The 18,223-nt window shown below is 39.0% G+C and overlaps 1 protein-coding gene across 2 annotated transcripts in view; it reads right to left on the minus strand.

Annotated features, from left to right (window-relative positions):
- TTC29 (tetratricopeptide repeat domain 29) overlaps positions 1-18,223 on the minus strand; it is a 271,190-nt gene that overhangs the window by 118,220 nt on the left and 134,747 nt on the right. For both annotated transcript variants that reach the window (XM_044930502.2, XM_006065705.4), the window contains exon 10: positions 8,371-8,494. In XM_044930502.2, coding sequence (XP_044786437.1) covers positions 8,371-8,494 — 124 coding nt within the window. The remainder of the gene's footprint in view (positions 1-8,370; positions 8,495-18,223) is intronic.

Consider the following 18,223-nt stretch of genomic DNA (forward strand, 5'->3'; position numbering starts at 1 on the left):
ATTATCCCTATTTTACAAATAATGAAACTGAGCCTGAGAAGGGACTATTTCTGCCACCTCCAAGTCTTCTAAAAATCCTCCTTAAAACTCTTCCTCAAAAGAGGATATTATTTTTAGGATTAGCTATACTTGTAAAGACTCTAGGGAATGAAAATTTCCTTTCTTCACTGATTTATAACCCTGGCAAGTCCATTCTCTTCCCTTCCCTCCCCTCTCCTTCCTTTCCTTCTCTCTTTCATACACACGAAAACATGAATGCACAGTCTTTTGAAGAGAAATATTTTATTTACTATAAGCTTTCAAGTCATTTTTCTCATGGCATTTTATGAAGTAACTGGAAATAAAAATCACCATTGAAACAGCTTTATACTATATGTCAGTACAGGTAAAATGCATACTCAACAACCATGCACCTCTGTACAATCAGAACCCAAAGAGCAGAAAAACTGATTGAATAAAGAGGCTGCTAGCAAGGTGAGGAGAGAAAGAGTAGGGCTTATGTGACAGTTATGTTATATACATGTGCAGCACATATAACACTGTTATATGCCCACAGGGACAGTTTAGGGGAACTATTCAAATGGCTCATTCTAATTAAATTTTCTAATTTAAACAGACTCCCTCATCAATAACAATTTTTGTCTGTTAAGATGAACAATTCTTTCTCTTATTTCAAAATATAAAACAAGATTTTTTTAGATCCTTTTTTTGACCACACTCTGAGGCATGTGAGATCTCAGTTTCCCAACCAGGGATCAAACTCGCACCCTAGGCAGTGGAAGCACAGAGTCTTAACCACTGAACTGCTGAGGAAGACCTCTAAAACAGGATTTATGTGAGAGTTAGATTTTGCAATTACGAAAATATAAAACTGCATCAAATACATTTGTATGCCAATTAAATAAATTATATGATTGGAAAATAATATCAATATTGAATATGAAAATATAACAACTTAAAATCATAAATTGTTCTGTTAGATATCAAAGATATGTGACAAACAGATGAAAATACATGACTAGACCAAACATTTCTATTTTTAAAGACAGAGAAGTATAAGTATCTAATTATTGTTCTACCTATCATCCTGAGCTTTAGCCTGTTCATTTTTTCTTAAAGTCTTTGTTGAATTTGTTACAATACTATGTCTGTTGGTTATGTTCTTGGTTTTTCGGCTGAGATGCATGTGGGATCTCATCTCCCCCAGCAGGGATCAAATGTGTAACTCCCGCACCGGAAGTGCAGGGATCAAATGTGTAACTCCCGCACCGGAAGTGCAGTGGATCAAATGTGTAACTCCCGCACCGGAAGTGCAGTGGAAGTGCGAGTCTTCACCACTGGACTGTTTCACGTGGTAAGATCAATTTAGGAGAATTATTCACAAATAAATAAACGTATATTTGAATTTCCAGAATTATTTTGATATATTATTATGTTGAAACAAGCTCATTCATCCAATGAACAGCTATTATTTGCCAGGCCCATGCCAGGCAGTAGAGATTCAGCAATGAATAAAGTTTATACAAGCAGGCAAGCTTACTGCTAGTGAAAAAGTGAAAGTGAAAGTCGTTCAGTCGTGTTCCACTCTTTGTGACCCCATGGACTCTAGTCCACGGAATTCTCCAGGCTGGAATACTGAAGTGGGTAGCCTTTTCCTTCTCCAGGGGATTTTCCCAACCCAGGGATTGAAGCTAGGTCTCCTGCATTGCAGGCGGATTCTTTACCACATGAGCCACAAGGGAAGCTCTACTGCTAGTGGAACTATTCATTTATTAGTATTCTAACTTTTATTAGGCTTTTTTTAATCAAATGCTTTCTCCCCTAAATACTTCTCTATTAGGTAATCATTCTTCCATCAAATTGTGCCTAGAGTTCAATCTTGAGACACACATACCTGTCATAAAACTGCTATCAACCTAGATTTCTCTAGATTAAAGCTCTCTTAAGTAATACAATATCAATTCTTCTCTGATGCAAGAATTTTTATACATACCTTTTTAGAGCAAGGTTTCATTAGTGTGCTTTGTAATTCCAGATTTTTACTCTTAAAGAGTTTACCATCTAAATTTAATCCCCTCTCCAAAGGTTCTGTCCAACCTTCCACAGTTCCTGTTATCAGTGAATCCTCGTATTCTATTATAAAATTCAGAAGATTCCAGTAATTAATCCTGGTAATCTCAAATATGAGTTTGAGGATACAAAAGTGATATATAGAAATGAATTTATGCATCTCATAAGTGCATTTTATTGGAAGAAACAACTTCATTTAATGTTATAAATATCAGTAACAAGCATTTAGTGGACAATTTCAGGACAGGATCTTGATGACATCATAGACCTTGAAACAAAACTTGCATTATTACACTATAAGAGAATTTTCATGCATTATTGTGATCCTTCTTAGTGTCTAAATTGTCATCACTCTGTCCAATGAGCAAGCTCAAAGTAAATGAGCATTTTCTTAGTACAAAGAAGGAATCATTTCTTACAGATTTTCCTTACCATGTTACTGTTGGAACTACCATTGTTTTAATTATGTGATTATGCTCTGACCTCATTAGAGGGTAAAAGATCTCATAAAGGGTCTACATCTATTTATTGTCCCTAAAATATTCTCATCTGACTCCTTTACATTGATAGTATATTTTCAACTAAAAACCAATCACATCGGGAGGGTGGGATGGGTGGTCCATCTTCTATCATTATACAGCAAAAGGTAAATTAATTAGGATATTTTTAAGATGTGTTAACTTTAATTATAATAGCACTATAATAATTAGAGAAAACTATATTTCCAAATAGAGTTTAATATTATAATTGTGGTCTTATAAATAATATTATTTCTTGGAAATTACTGTTAAGAATACAATTAGAGGGACTTCCCTGGTTGTCCAATAGCTAATGCTTTGCGCTTCCAGGGCAAGGGGCCTGGATTTGATCCCTGGCTGGGAACTAGATTCTACATGCCACAACCAAGAGTTCAAATGCCACAGCTAAAGATCCCGCATGTTGCAAACTAAGATCTGGTGCAGCCAAATAAAAAAAAATAAATAAATACTGAAAAAGAATACAATTAGAATATATTTCATGAGTAATATAAAGCCAGAAAAGGTATGATAAAGGCTGTTTACAGAGGTCCTTAAAAGGTAGACTGACAAGTATCAGCACTGTTAGCGTTCAGTGCGATTTTTCAAAATGTGAAAATATTGGACAAAAATGAAGCAGAAGCTTGGAATTTTAAAAGGGACTACTTACTCTCACCTGGTATAAAATTGGTTACAAATTTATGGATCAATTCAATGAACTCATGCATTTTTGTTCACAAAAATATTTTGAACTCTGTTCCAGGTACTCTTCTAGAAATTGGAAAGAAATTAAAAAAGGGCAGACCTGTTCTCTGTTTTCATTAAGCTCCCATTCTAGACACATTCAACAAGGAGAAGAAAAACATCATAAACAAGAAAATGGTGATAAGTGCTGCATGGCAAACTATAGTCACACGAAAGGGTGAGCTGGTGGCTACTTTTGATTAGGTTGCCCCAAGGAAGACCTCTCTGAAGATGTAGCATTTAGCTGAGTTCTGAGTGACAAGAAGCCAGCCATGTGCAGTTCCGCTTAGGGAGCTGTCCACACAAAGCATCCTGGCTAAGGCAAATGTCCTCAGGTAGAAATCAGCTCAGCATGTTTGAAGAGCTCCTTGAAAGTCCCTTTGCCTGTGGTGGAGAGGCTAAGGAGAGGAGGAAGACAATGAAATCAGAGATTGGGAGTGAGGGAGGTAATGCATCTCATACAGACTTTCAGGTCAGGGTGAGGATTTATATTTATGTTCCCAGAAGCCTGGGAAGCAATGGAAATACTTCAATACAAGAAATAACATGATTTTATTTACATGAGTGTGTGCTAAGTCACTTCAGTCATGTCCGACCCTTTGCAACCCCATGGACTGTAGCCCGCCAGGCTCCTCTGTCCGTGGGATTCTCCAGGCAAGAATACTGGGGTGCCATGTCCTTCACCAGGGGAACTTCCTGATCCAAGTATTGAACACACATCTTTTACATCTCCTGCATTGGCAGGCAGGTTCTTTAGCACTAGGGTACCTGGGAAGCAATTTTATTCACATTTTGAAACAATTACTTGGGCTTCTGTGTGCAGACTGGATTAGATGGAGGAGAAATGGGGAAAGAGGTTCAGAGCTTACTTCAGTAGTACACATGAGAAAACACAGTGTCTAACCAGATATGGGTCACCTGGAGAGAGGAGGGTGGATCTGAGGTGTGTTTTGGTGGCAGGAAGGTCAGGGTTTGCTTCAGGATTGGATATAAAGCAGGATGGGAAAGAAGAATCAAGACTATCCAGATGAATGGCTTTGGCAATGGAGCTGATGGATAATGGTTGTCATTTATTGAGATGTGGAAGTCTTGGGAGAGGTACGTCAAGGGGGGGGAGGAAACACGAAATCTGAGATGTCTATTAGGAGACATCCAGGGAGAGATGCTAGGGGGACAGCTGGCTTCACACGTCCTGAGTCCCAAGGCGAGATCAGAGTTGGAGATATACATTTGGATGGTATTTAAAGCCATGGGCCTATCTGAGGTCAGATAAGAAGAGCTCATAGATTGAGAAGAGAAGGTTGCCTACAGAATGCCTGAATAGTATTCTATCCTGCTTAAACACTAAGTAGGGAGAGAAATAGAATTTAGGGAGAAAGATGGATGAGTTGAGTTCAGTTTTTAATAGGTTATATTTGAAGAGATCTAAGTGAAGATGTCAAACAGGCAGTGAGAATGAGCCTACATGAAGGAGAGAGACCTGAGTTTGAGAAACTAAGTTAAATGCTACTGTGTATCCAATATATGCCAGGAACCATGTACATATTTTCAAATTTCTCATCCTCAGATAACCAGTCTTCAAGGTGTCTTGTTACTGATATATGAAAGATGAGAAAGAATTAACTTGCCCAAGGTCACAGGTAAGAAAAAATGAGGGCAGATTCAAAGTCAGGTGGGCAAAAATTGGTATAGTTCCTCTGTCCTGCTATAGTTTTATTCAAGGAAAAGCTTAACATTAATAGATGGTGTGTGTTCCAAATAGCTTGTGAAATGGTTTGGGTAGGTTAACTGGAACAAAGGCATTTAATACAATTAGGAAACATTTATAAGCAACTGAATAGCAGATATATGAAATAATGCTTTTAATAAAATAATGCTAATAATGATTGATGCTTTTTCAGGAAATGGCTTTCTAGGACTAGGAGGAAATTTAGGATGCCTCAAAAAGACAAGGAAAAGAAAAAACAACTATCACTTAGTTCTAATCCACTTAGCTATACATTTTCAAATCATACTTTAAGAGTAATGATTTAACATCTCAGACTCAGCCTGAGAAGTCATCAGTACATTCTCTGACTTGAGAAAATTCCAGCAGAGAATCAGGAAACTGCATAAAAACTGAGCATAACATTAATAATTTTAGTTTCAAAGCTTTGTCTTGAAGTCTGTGATGTCATAAAAACATTACAGTATTATGTTCTTAATATTACACTCTCAGTGACTATTTACTACATTAAGATAAAAGCAATCACAGAGGCATATGAATCTACTTGTATCATTGAAGGTATGCATATTTGAAGACAGCACGATACCTAGAATCCTCCAAATTTTATAATAGACTAGGGATACACTGGTAAAAATATCAACTTTTGGTACTTGACACAGCCTATGGATATTATTCGTTTCTAGCTTTAGATATTAAATTCTTCTTCAAAAATTACTAATCAGAGAATAAAGTACATGTGGATAAGATACTCTTGGTAAAAAATTAAGAAAATGTGAGTATAAAAATATGGCATGCATACTAAGTCGTTTTAGTCATCTCCAACTCTGTGCAACCCTATGGACTGTAGCCCACCAGGCTCCTCTGTCCATGGGATTCTCCAGGCAACAATAGTGGAGTGGGTTGCCAGGCCCTCCTCCAGGGGATTTTCCTGACCCAGGGATTAAACCCGCATCTCTTATGTCTCCTGCATTGGCATGTGGGTTCTTTACCTCTAGTGCCACCTGGGAAGCCCTTACAAAAATATTACCCCTCAGATACATTTATGGCTTTTACCTTCCTTATGCTTTCTGTAATTGGGAAAATAAAGGCTGATATTTGATGTCCACGTTACAGTTAAAAAAACACACAACTGTATTCTGGGTATTGTTTGGTAGGAGGGTAAAACAATTTGTGCTTTTTGCACCTCTCTTTTGAAGGACAATCCTTTTAAAAGGTAAGACTACACATGTTTTGGGACTTCTCTGGTGGTCCAGTGGTTAAGACTTTGCCCTCCAATGCAGGGGGTGTCGGTTTGATCCCTGGTCAGGGAACTAAGATGCCACATGCCTCTTGGTCTTAAAACTTAAAACAAAGCATTATTACAACAAATTCAACAAAGACTTTCCAGAAAACTGTCCACACTCTTCTCCACCCCCTGCCAAAAGACTACATATTTTTATTAGGAATGTCAATTCTGCCACCCTAAGATAAGCTTGCCCATTAGATGGTGAGCTGCACAAGGGCATAAGCTTTGACTCTTGTTTTCATCACTATATCCTGAAAAAGTACACAAAAGGAAACACAAAATCAGTGATACAGGGTCACGAGAGGCAGAGAGCAGAACACAGAGATGGGGCTGGCAGGCACCCAGCAGAGAGAGAGCCCTGGGGGTGACACATGGGGGGCAGCACAAAGAGGGGCAACAAAGTGGGGAGAGGGAGAGGACAGCCATAGGGGCCAGAGTGGTTCCAGAAAGACAGGGCCGGTGAGAGGCAAGCAGGTGGGTGAGGGGGAGGAGAGGAGAAAGGGCGACAGCCAAGACAAAAGGGCACAAAACATTATTACTGAATGAGAGGACAGAGAAGGCCAATGAGCCAGGGCGAGCAAGAGAGAAGGATGTAAAAAGAAATGAGATGCCCTGTGTTAAAGCATGTTTCCCACTGTAGAACCTAAATATGGTAATTTTATTCATTCAAATTGATTTCAGACTCTTACTTTCCTACTAAAAAGTCTAAATAATTCTGAAATGATTAAAATCACTGACATGGCAAATACAGTGGTTCAGTGGATGAGTTTGAATACCACTGCCAACTAGAAGCTTGGCGAGCTGGGGTAGGTCACTCAAGCACTCTGAGCTTGGAAAAAAGGGAATTGTGTACTACTATGTGAGGGCAACAGTTAGAACCAGACATGGGACCACTGACTGGTTCAAAATGAGGAAAGGAGTATGACAAGGAGGGATATTGTTACCCTGCTCATTTAACTTCTATGCAGAGGGCATCATGTGAAATGCTGGGCTGGATGAAACCCAACCTGATCTGGGTTTCATCCAGCAACCCAAGATTGCTGGCAGAAATATCAACAATCTCAGATATGCAGATGATACCACTCTAATGGCAGAAAGTGAAGAGGAAATAAAGAGCCTCTTGAAGAAGGTGAAAGAGGAGAGTGAAAAAGCTGGCTTAAAACTCAACATTCAAAAAACAAAGATCATGGCATCTGGTCCCAACACTTTATGGCAAATAGAATGGGAAAAGGTGGAAACAGTAACAGATTTTATTTTCTTGGGCTCCAAAATCACTGCAGATGGCAACTGCAGTCACGAAATTAAGACATTTGCTTCTTGGAAGGAAAGCTATGACAAACCTAGATAGTGTATTAAAAAGCAGAGACATCACTTTGCTTATTCCAAAGGTCTACATAATCAAAGCTACGGTTTTTTCAGTAGTCATACTGGAGAGAGTTGGACCATAAAGAAGGCTGAGTGCCAAAGAATTGATGCTTTTGAATTGTGGTGCTGGAGGAGACTCTTGAGAGTCCCTTGGACTGCAAGGAGATCAAACCAGTCAATCCTAAAGGAAATCAACTCTGAATATTGCCTGGAAGGACTGATGCTGAAGCTGAAGTTCCATTACTTTGGCCACCTGATGTGAAGAGCCAACTTATTGGAAAAGACCTTGATGCTGGGAAAGATCGAAAGCAAAAGGAGACGGGGTGGCAAAGGTGAGATGGTTAGACAGCATCACTGACTCAACAGATGTGAGTTTGAGCAAACTCTGGGAGATAGTGAAGGAAAGGGAATCTGGGTACGCTGCAGTCCATGGGGTCACAAAGGGTTGAACACGGCTGAGTGACTGAACAGTAGTAACAACAACCTGGAAGAGGAACAAGTAACAGGCATTTCTCTTCCCAGCCACTGCCTTCTGCATTGACTAAGTCCTGCTTTCCTGGGGCCATTCTGGACAACATACTACGGGAAGACGAGGATCAAATAAAAACAGAAGCTTAAAATTCTGCAAATTTTTCCCTTATAAGTAAGAAACACAGTATGCTCACTTTTTCGTTGTAGATGTCCCCAAGCATTGTACTTGCTCTCACAAAATCCAGTTTTTGAAAGTTGTTTTTTGCAATTTTCACAACTTTTTTCAAGTATTTGACTGCTTCTGCCATCTGTCCTTGGCTAGAAAAAAATATAAGAAACCATTAAAGTCTCATATCATTTAATACCGCATTAAGAGATTTCTTTGTGTCTTTGCTTTAGGAAGTGTTAAGACAGTAATTAGGATAATGAAATGTAGGGTGTAAATTTTAAAAACACATGACTCATCTTTGATGGAGTGTACAGTGAGTTAGAATGTGAGCCTTTAAACTTATGGATTACTGGTAGGATTGTAAAATGGTGCCATTGCTTGGAAAAACAACTTGTCAATTCTTCAAAAAGTGTAATAGTTACCATATGACCCAAGAATTACACTCCTATGTATATACCCAAGAGAAATGAAAACACACGCTCACCCAAAACCTTGTACATAAATGTTCATATCAATAATCATGATAATAGCTAAGAAGTGGAAACAATCCAAATGTCTATCAATTGAAGGGATAAGCAAAATGTGCTATATTCATACCATGGAATGTTATTCAGCCATAAAAAGGAATGAAGTAGTGATACATGCTACAACATGGATAAACTTCGAAAACATACGAAATGAAAGAAGCCAGTTACACACAAAAAAACCTCACATATGATATGATGGAGAAGACTGTTGAGAGTCCCTTGGACTGCAAGATCCAACCAGTCCATTCTGAAGGAGATCAGCCCTGGGATTTCTTTGGAAGGAATGATGCTAAAGCTGAAACTCCAATATTTTGGCCACCTCATGTGAAGAGTTGACTCATTGGAAAAGACTCTGATGCTGGGAGGTATTGGGGGCAGGAGGAGAAGGGGACGACAGAGGATGAGATGGCTGGATGGCATCACTGACTCGATGGACGTGAGTCTGAGTGAACTCCGGGAGTTGGTGATGGACAGGGAGGCCTGGTGTGCTGCGATTCATAGGGTCGCAAAGAGTCAGACACAACTGAGTGACTGAACTGAACTGAACTGAAAGCTGTTGTATTTTTTAAAAATAAAACCTCTAAAAAGGTTGAAAATTTATACATTCCTTTGCAAATGAAACCAATTCTTTGAGAGGGAGGCATATGTGATTCATAAAATATTTGCTGGAGGTATTAAAAAAATATAATGAAAATAGAGGATTGTTAAATCTCTTAACCAGGATTCAGGAAAGGAAAGATAAATCCCAGAGATGGAAGGAGCCTGGCTCCTGGCATAAGCTTCTGGCAAATGGCAAGAATTTATATAAACAAGAAATAAGACCTAATTTTCATAAGTCACTGAGATTTTGGAGACTGTTAGAGCAGCTCAAATGACCCAAAGTGACTAAAACAAGTTTGGCTATTTTCTTCTTTCATAAAGAAGAGGGATCAGATCATCATACTGTACATCATTTTACTGTAAACTTAGTGTTGCATGTCAATTACATCTCAATAACACTGGAAGGAAAAATAATACAGTACTTGTATTTAGAATATTAAACAAACAGATAAATAACATGTGGTGAGCACTGACCAAAAAATAAAAAGAAGAGAGGCACATCATTTTAAAGATTTCAATGAATTATATTAAGAAACTTCTATTATTTGAATTCTGCTCTCATTTTATTAATATAAATGAGTCCCAAATACTCATTAGTTCCTCATGATCTGCATGCTACCCCAGAGATATACAAATCTTAGTTTCATATGAGTAAGAGCTGCTGCTGCTGCTGCTGGTAAGTCGCTTCAGTCGTGTCCGACTCTGCGACCCCATAGACGGCAGCCCATCAGGCTCCCCCATCCCTGGGATTCTCCAGGCAAGAACACTGGAGTGGGTTGCGATTTCCTTCTCCAATGCATGCAAGTGAAAAGTGAAAGTCAAGTCGCTCAGTCATGTCCGATTTTTTGAGACCCCATGGACTGCAGCCTACCAGGTTTCTCTGTCCATGGGATTTTCCAGGCAAGAGTACTGGAGTGGGGTGCCATCGCCTTCTCCGATGAGTAAGAGCTAAACAGTAAAGTATAATAACAAGTGGAAAGGGGCTTCCCTAGTGGTTCAGTGGTAAAGAATTTGCCTGCCAAGTGGGTTCGATCTCTGTGTTGGGAAGATCCCCTGGAGAAGGAAATGGCAACCCACTCCAACTATTCTTGCCTGGGAAATCCCATGGACAGTGGAGCCTGGTAGGCTACAATCCATGGGATCGCCAAAGTCGGACACAACTAAGCGACTAAACAACAAGTGGAAAGGGTCTAAAAATCTCTCTAAAAGAGCCAATTATTTGAAAGTCAGTCTAAAGAGACAGGTCTTTTCTTTGAGGAGCTAGTTGTAGTGATGTCTTATGCAAAGAACACTTGGGGGCCTATGAGATCAAGAACAAAGGTGAAAAATCCTTGAGCAACCAATGAAAAAGACAGTAATTCTTGTAAACAGCTCCATCCAAGATATCGTATGCTGTGAGCATTTTCTAATAGATGTAGCTGAAGCTACCTTTAACAACTCAAGGGACATTTAACTGCTGACTCTAAGACTGCTGATTCAGGGCCATAAAGAATTAAAGGCATAACACTGCAGACAAGGCCAGAACTGATTTCAAAATAATGACTCCAAATTAAGCATCCTGAAGAAATTCAATATCTTTTGAATATCTGACATGTTTGGGGTCAATCCCTAAAAAAGAATGATGAATCTAAGATGATACACATTCCATTGTTAAATCATCTCAGAAATGTTGATATTTTTTATTGAAGTGACAAAATCCAAAATTTAGAGGTTTTTAAAGTAACAGAAAACACCATCATTGTATTCTTCAAAGGAGCATAACAAAGGAAAACCCCTACTCTTGAATGTCTCTGATTTCCTAGAACCACCTTTCTTTGCTTTCATAGGTCAGCAGCTACCAGTGAGCATCTGTGCTCTGACCCTTACTAAATAACAAGATGAAATTCTGAAACTCAGAGCTTGTTTTGCGATCTTGCATGAAAATGTGTTTGTCACTCTGTCATGTCTGACTCTTTGCAACCCCATTGAATGTAGCCCACCAGGGTCCTCTATCCATGGAATTCTCCAGGCAAGAATACTGGAGTGGGTCACCATTTCCTTCTCCAGGGGCGTCTTCCTAACCCAAGTATTGAACCCGGTCTCCTGTATTGCAGGCAGACTCTTTACTATCTAAGCCACCAGGAAAGCCCAAGAAGGGCATTTCTTTATGTTTATACAGCAAAGATTTACTCAGAGGAGCTCCAGATAGGGTGTTGTATGGCATATGGAGAAGTTTTACTAACAAAATTTTTAATTATTGCAACTATAGAAAAATTCAGCAATATTAAAACCATATTTCACTGATTCTAAAACACACACTTTACCATATTTTAACATTCCCTAAATTGAGATCCCTCCCTGAGAACAGGTGGCATCTTATAGTTTTTCATAGACAGGAGTGGTCAAATCACAGTTGTTGCTGAACTTGTCCATGTCTTTGGACATGACTCATGATCATAATGCCTTGATCCTTCTGTTGACAATTATTTAGTGATAATTTCAGAAAGAAATATGAGGACTGGTTGTTTTCTGAAATCCTGGAAGATAAGAAAGTACCAGCTTCAAGACTGTCAGATTGGTAGCCCATGACTTGGAAGAAATACTGAAGGCAGGGGACACTGGAGCCCTATTTGAGGAAAGGCTACATAGCACCAATGTTCTTGATGACATAAAAAAGATATGGATGAGAAAAAAATACTGACAATTTGAGTTTAATGGTGATTCAGAAGAATTGGACTTTGAATGCAAAGATGTTCAAAGAATATGAATTTACCTTGTTTATAGTTTCTTTTTACAAGAATTCTCAAGAATCATTGTAAAAATACTTATTGTAAATAAAACAGCTCTCTTATTAAGTATAAAATACAAATTCTAAGCAAAAAGAAAGCGTTATGTCACAGTTTAGTTGGAATATCTGTATTTATTGGATATGTACAATGTGTAGTCCAATAGGAAGAATGTTAGATTCAGTGAAATCTGAAAATAAGGCTATTTGTTCAGTATAACAGATTCAGTTAGTTCACTGGTTAATGACTTTTTGATTAAAAATTTCTAGAAAGTGTGAAATTCACATTGAATTTATATGTATATACATGAAATGACTAGGACATAATGAGATCAAACAACTCTAAAACTGGTCTAATTATTTATGGTTCTAATAAATCTCTATCTGAATTGACTCAACTTAATTTTATGCAAAAGTTAACTTACCTAATTTTTCATGTTTCTGTTTATGTCATGTGTGTATAGCCATAAAGCAATTAAATATCCAACACTGTTCTGTCTGTATGTTGGGCATCAAAATATTAACAGTTCTCACTTTATACATTAATTTGCAAAATGACCTTCATTTTCCTGGTTTCAGTTAAAAGAGCAAAATCTAATATTCACCCAAATCTCTGAACAAATAGAACTCACTGCAGAATCATTTCTTCCATGAATGTCTATAATCAGTAATTGATGAGCTATTACTATATGTAATAAATAGCTGGAAAAGCACTTCTTGACAAAGTAATGTACAAGATAATATTCGATTATTAGTGGTAAGGCCTTGAGATCTGTCACACCAGAAATGGTCATATGCTGCTGCTGCTGCTAAGTCGCTTCAGTCATGTCCGACTCTGTGCGACCCCATAGATGGCAGCCCACCTGGCTCCCCCATCCCTGAGATTCTCCAGGCAAGAACACGGAATAAATAAGTTAATGCAAAACATTTTCATACATTTAGAATTTTCATAAAATAATCCCATTATTATATAATGGGGTATGTGTGTTAGCAGCAACATTAGGAAAATTAAAATTTGTTTGGCTTCTTCACAAAATCAATTAAAATGAATTAGAAAATTATGTTTATACCAAGGAGGAATTATCTAAGATTAGAACTCATATTCATCTTGGAAAAAATGTCAACCTGCCTTGAAACATTGACTAAAATGAGCTAGTTTATCTAAATGCTATTTTTCTGTGATCTGTATGGAAATAAACACAGCAGCTCTGGGGAAAAACTGCATATCATTAATCCACAGTCTTTGATCTATATTAAACATTTAATAAAACTAGTCTTTAATGTCAAAAAAGAGGGGTGAATTGTATGGTATAGGAATTATATCTCAATAAAACTGTTACAAAAAAATAAAACCTTTAAAAAGTTTATAATGGGTGAATGGTAGTTTGTTTTTGCAAGTGTCCCTCAGCAGTGAAATCTGTATCACTAAAGTCACCTAACAGAGTTTTGCCAAGAAAACACACTGGTTATAGCAAACACCAACAACACAAGAAAAGACTATACACATGAACATCACCAGATGATCAACACCAAAGTCAGAATGATTACATTCTTTGCAGCCAAAGATGGACAAGCTCTATACAGTCAGCAAAAATAAGATGGGGAGCTGACTGTAGTTCAGATCATGAACTCCTTATTGCCAAATTCAGACTTAAATTGAAGAAAGTAGGGAAAACCACTAGACCATTCAGATATGACCTAAATCAAATCCCTTATGATTATACAGTGGAAGTGACAAACAGATTAAACAGATTGGATCTGATAGACAGAGTACCTGAAGAACTATAAGCAGAGGTTGGTGACACTGTACATGAGACAGGGATCAAAACCATCCCCAAGAAAAATAAGTGCAAAACGCCAAAATGGTTGTCTGAGGAGGCCTTACAAAGAGCTGAGAAAAGAAGAGAAGTCAAAGGCAAAGGAGAAAAGGAAAATATACTCATTTGAACGGAGATTTCCAAAGAACAGCAAGGAGAGATAAGAAAGCCTTCTTCAGTGATCAATTCAAAGAAATAGAGGAAAGCAATAGAATGGGAAAGACTAGAGATCTCTTGAAGAAAATTAGAGATATCAAGGGAACATTTCATGCAAAGATGGGTACAATAAAGGACAGAAACAGTATGGACCTAACAGAAGAAGAAGATACTAAGAAGAGGTGGCAAGAATACACAGAAGAACTATACAAAAAAGGTCTTCATGACCCAGATAACCACGATGGTGTGATAATTCACCTAGAGCCAGACATCCTGGAGTGAGAAGTCAAGTAGACCTTAGGAAACATCATTACAAACAAAGCTAGTGGAGGTGATGGAATTCCAGCTGAGCTATTTCAAATCCTAGAAGATGATGCTGTGAAAGTGCTGCACTTAATATGCCAGCAAATTTGGAAAACTCAGCAGTGACCACAGGACTGGAAGAGGTCACTTTTCATTCTAATCCCAAAGAAAGACAATGCCAAAGAATGTTCAAACTACCACACAATTGCACTCATCTCACACACTAGCAAAGTAATGCTCAAAATTCTCCAGGCCAGACTTCAACAGTACTTGAACCATGAACTTCCAGATGTTCAAGCTGGTTTTAGAAAAGGCAGAGAAACCAGAGGTCAAATTGCCAGCATCCACTGGATCATCGAAAAAGCAAGTGAGTTCCAGAAAAACATCTACTTTTGCTCTACTGACTACCCCAAACCTTTGACTGTGTGTATCACAACAAACTGTGGAAAATTCTTCAAGAGATGGGAATACCAGAACATCTGACCTGCCTCTTGAGAAATCTGTATGCAGATCAAGAAACAATAGTTAGAACCGGACATGGAACAACAGACTGGTTCCAAATGGGGAAAGGAGAACGTCAAGGCTGTATATTGTCACCCTTATTATTTAACTTATATGCAGAATACATCATATGAAATGCTGGACTGGATGAAGCACAAGCTGAAATTAAGATTGCCAAGAGAAATATCAATAACCTCAGATATGCAGATGATACCACTCTTATGGCAGAAAGTGAAGAAATGAAGAGCCTCTTGATGAAAGTGAAAGAAGAGAGTGAAAAAGTTGGCTTAAAACTCAACATTCAGAAAACTAAGATCATGGCATCTGGTCCCATTACTTCATGGTAAATAGATGGGGAAACAATGGAAACAGTGACAGACTTTATTTTCTTGGGCTCCAAAATCACTGCAGATGGTGATTGCAGCCATGAATTTAAGACACTTGCTCCTTGGAAGAAAAGCTATGACCAACCTAGACAGAATATTAAAAAGCAGAGACATTACTTTACCAACAAAGGTCCACCTAGTTAAAGCTATGGTTTTTCCAGTATTCATGTATGGATATGAGAGTTGGACTATAAAGAAACCTGAGTGCCGAAGAATTGATGCATTTGAACTGTGGTGTTGGAGAAGACTCTTGAGAGTGCCTTGGACTGCAAGGAGATCAAACCAGTGAATCCTAAAGAAAATCAGTCCTGAATATTCATTAGAAAGACTGATGCTGAAGCTGAAACTCCAACACATTGGCCACCTGATGCGAAGAACTGACTCATTGGAAAAGACCCTGATGCTGGGAAAGATAGAAGGCGGGAGGAGAAGGGGATGACAGAGGATGAGATGGTGGGATGGCATCACTGATGTGAAGGACATGAGTTTGAGCTGGCTCTAGGAGTTGGTGAAGAACAGGGAAGGCTGGAGTGTTTCAGTCCATGGGGTCACAAAGAGTCGGGCACGACTGAGTGACAGACCCAAACTGATAGTCACCTACGCAAGTGCATTCTCAGTCATTCAGCTGTGTCTGACTCGTTGCGATGCCAAGAACTGTAGCCTGTCAGGCTCCGCTGTCCATGGAATTTCCCAGGTGTTGTCCTGACCCAGGGATCCAGTTCGTGTCTCTTGGGTCTCCTGCATTGGCTGGCATATTCTTTACCACTGCGCCACCTGGGAAGCCCCAATATTATCTATAGAAGTGGCAAAATGCTTAGAAGACAACAAGTTCTAGTACAGTGCTTAGTATATATTCAGTTCAGTTCAGTTCAGTCGCTCAGTCGTGACCGACTCTTTGCGACCCCATGAATCACAGCACGCCAGGCCTCCCTGTCCATCACCAACTCCCAGAATTCACTCAGACTCACATCCATTGAGTCAGTGATGCCATCCAGCCATCTCATCCTCTGTTGTCCCCTTCTCCTCCTGCTCCCAATCCCTCCCAGCATCAGAGTCTTTTCCAATGAGTCAACTCTTCGCATGAGGTGGCCAAAGTACTGGAGTTTCAGCTTTAGCATCATTCCTTCCCAAGAAATCCCAGGGCTGATCTCCTTCAGAATGGACTGGTTGGATCTCCTTGCAGTCCAAGGGACTCTCAAGAGTCTTCTTCAACACCACAGTTCAAAAGCATCAATTTTTCTGCACTCAGCCTTCTTCACAGTCCAACTCTTACAGCCATACATGACCACTGGAAAAACCATAGCCTTGACTAGATGGACCTTTGTTGGCAAAGTAATGTCTCTGCTTTTCAATATGCTATCTAGGTTGGTCATAACTTTTCTTCCAAGGAGTATATATTAGGTCTTTGTATATTTTTGAATAAAGAGATGGTTGAAAATTTGAGAAGGGAAACACTTATGTAGTACACAGAATTGATGCCTTTGAACTATGGTGTTGGAGAAAACTCTTGAGAGTCCCTTGGACAGCAAAGAGATCACCAGTCAATCCTAAAGGAAATCAGTCCCAAATATTCATTGGAAGGCCTAATGGTGAAATTTAGGCTCCAATACTTTGGCCACTGATGCAAAGAACTGAGTCACTGGAAAAGACCCTAATGCTTGTAAAGATGGACGGTAGGAAGAGAAGGGGATGACAGAGGATGAAATGGTTGGATGGCATCACCGAGTCGATGGACATGAGTTTGAGCAAGCTCTGGGAGTTGGTGATGGACAGGGAGGCCTGACGTGCTGCAGTCCATGTGGTCGCAAAGAGTCGGACACGACTGAGCGACTGAACTGAACCCATGGGCAATTTCTTAGTTTCATGCACCACTACCTATTACGTGTGTACTAATTCCCATATGCAAATGCCTGGCACATCTCTATTTCTAGCCTGGATTTCACCCTGTATTTCCAATTGTCCAGACATAGTTGGTATGCTAAGGAAGACAGTTCTTTCCAAGTGATATCATCTAATGATGACACCAATGGCATTTTGGGGATTAATCTTCAGGAAACTGCTTCACAGTGGAGTGATGCAAAGCATTCACAAGTCATTTAATGTGTTTTGCTCTAAAAATGGGGTTAACCTCAGAGATTATTTTCTATGTTTTCTAAATGTGTCTCTAGATAAGTTTAGCTGTTTTGAAAGATCAAGCCCACCTCTCCATCTATGATGTTGAATAGGAGCTGTTCAAAAGGACACGCCACACGCTCAGAAAGAACTTCAAAAGAGTTTAATTTTTTAAAGATAGTGGCAGGATTAGAGGTATAAATTTGTATAACTTCCCAAGACTTGCTGGGAACAACATCCATTTTCATAGATAAGCTGTGGTATACTTGTAAAACTAAATTGCTTTAAAATCATGATATGTGCTATGGTAGAGGGTAGAAAGATCTAAGCTTGAATCCCAGCTTGGCCTCTTAGATAAATAACTTTGATGACATCTGCACTATTTCTTAGCTTCCGTATCCTCATTTTTGAAATGGTCGTATGTATTGTGAGATGAAAAATTACATATATGGATAGCTTGGCATACAGTAAAAATTCAATAAATGATAGCTCAGATGGTAAAGAATCTGCCTGCAATGTAGGAGATCCAGGTTCAATCCCGGGGTCAGGAAGATCTCCTGGAGAAGGAACAGGCAACCCACTCCAGTATTCTTGCCTGGAGAACCCCATGGACAGAGGAGCCTGGTGGGCTACAGTCTATGGGGTTGCAAAGGGTTCATGACTAAGCAACTAACAGACACACACCAGCATTATTATTACCTCTCAGTGAAAT

The sequence above is a fragment of the Bubalus bubalis genome, chromosome 17 (assembly GCF_019923935.1).
Source record: "Bubalus bubalis isolate 160015118507 breed Murrah chromosome 17, NDDB_SH_1, whole genome shotgun sequence".
Lineage (NCBI taxonomy): Eukaryota > Metazoa > Chordata > Mammalia > Artiodactyla > Bovidae > Bubalus > Bubalus bubalis.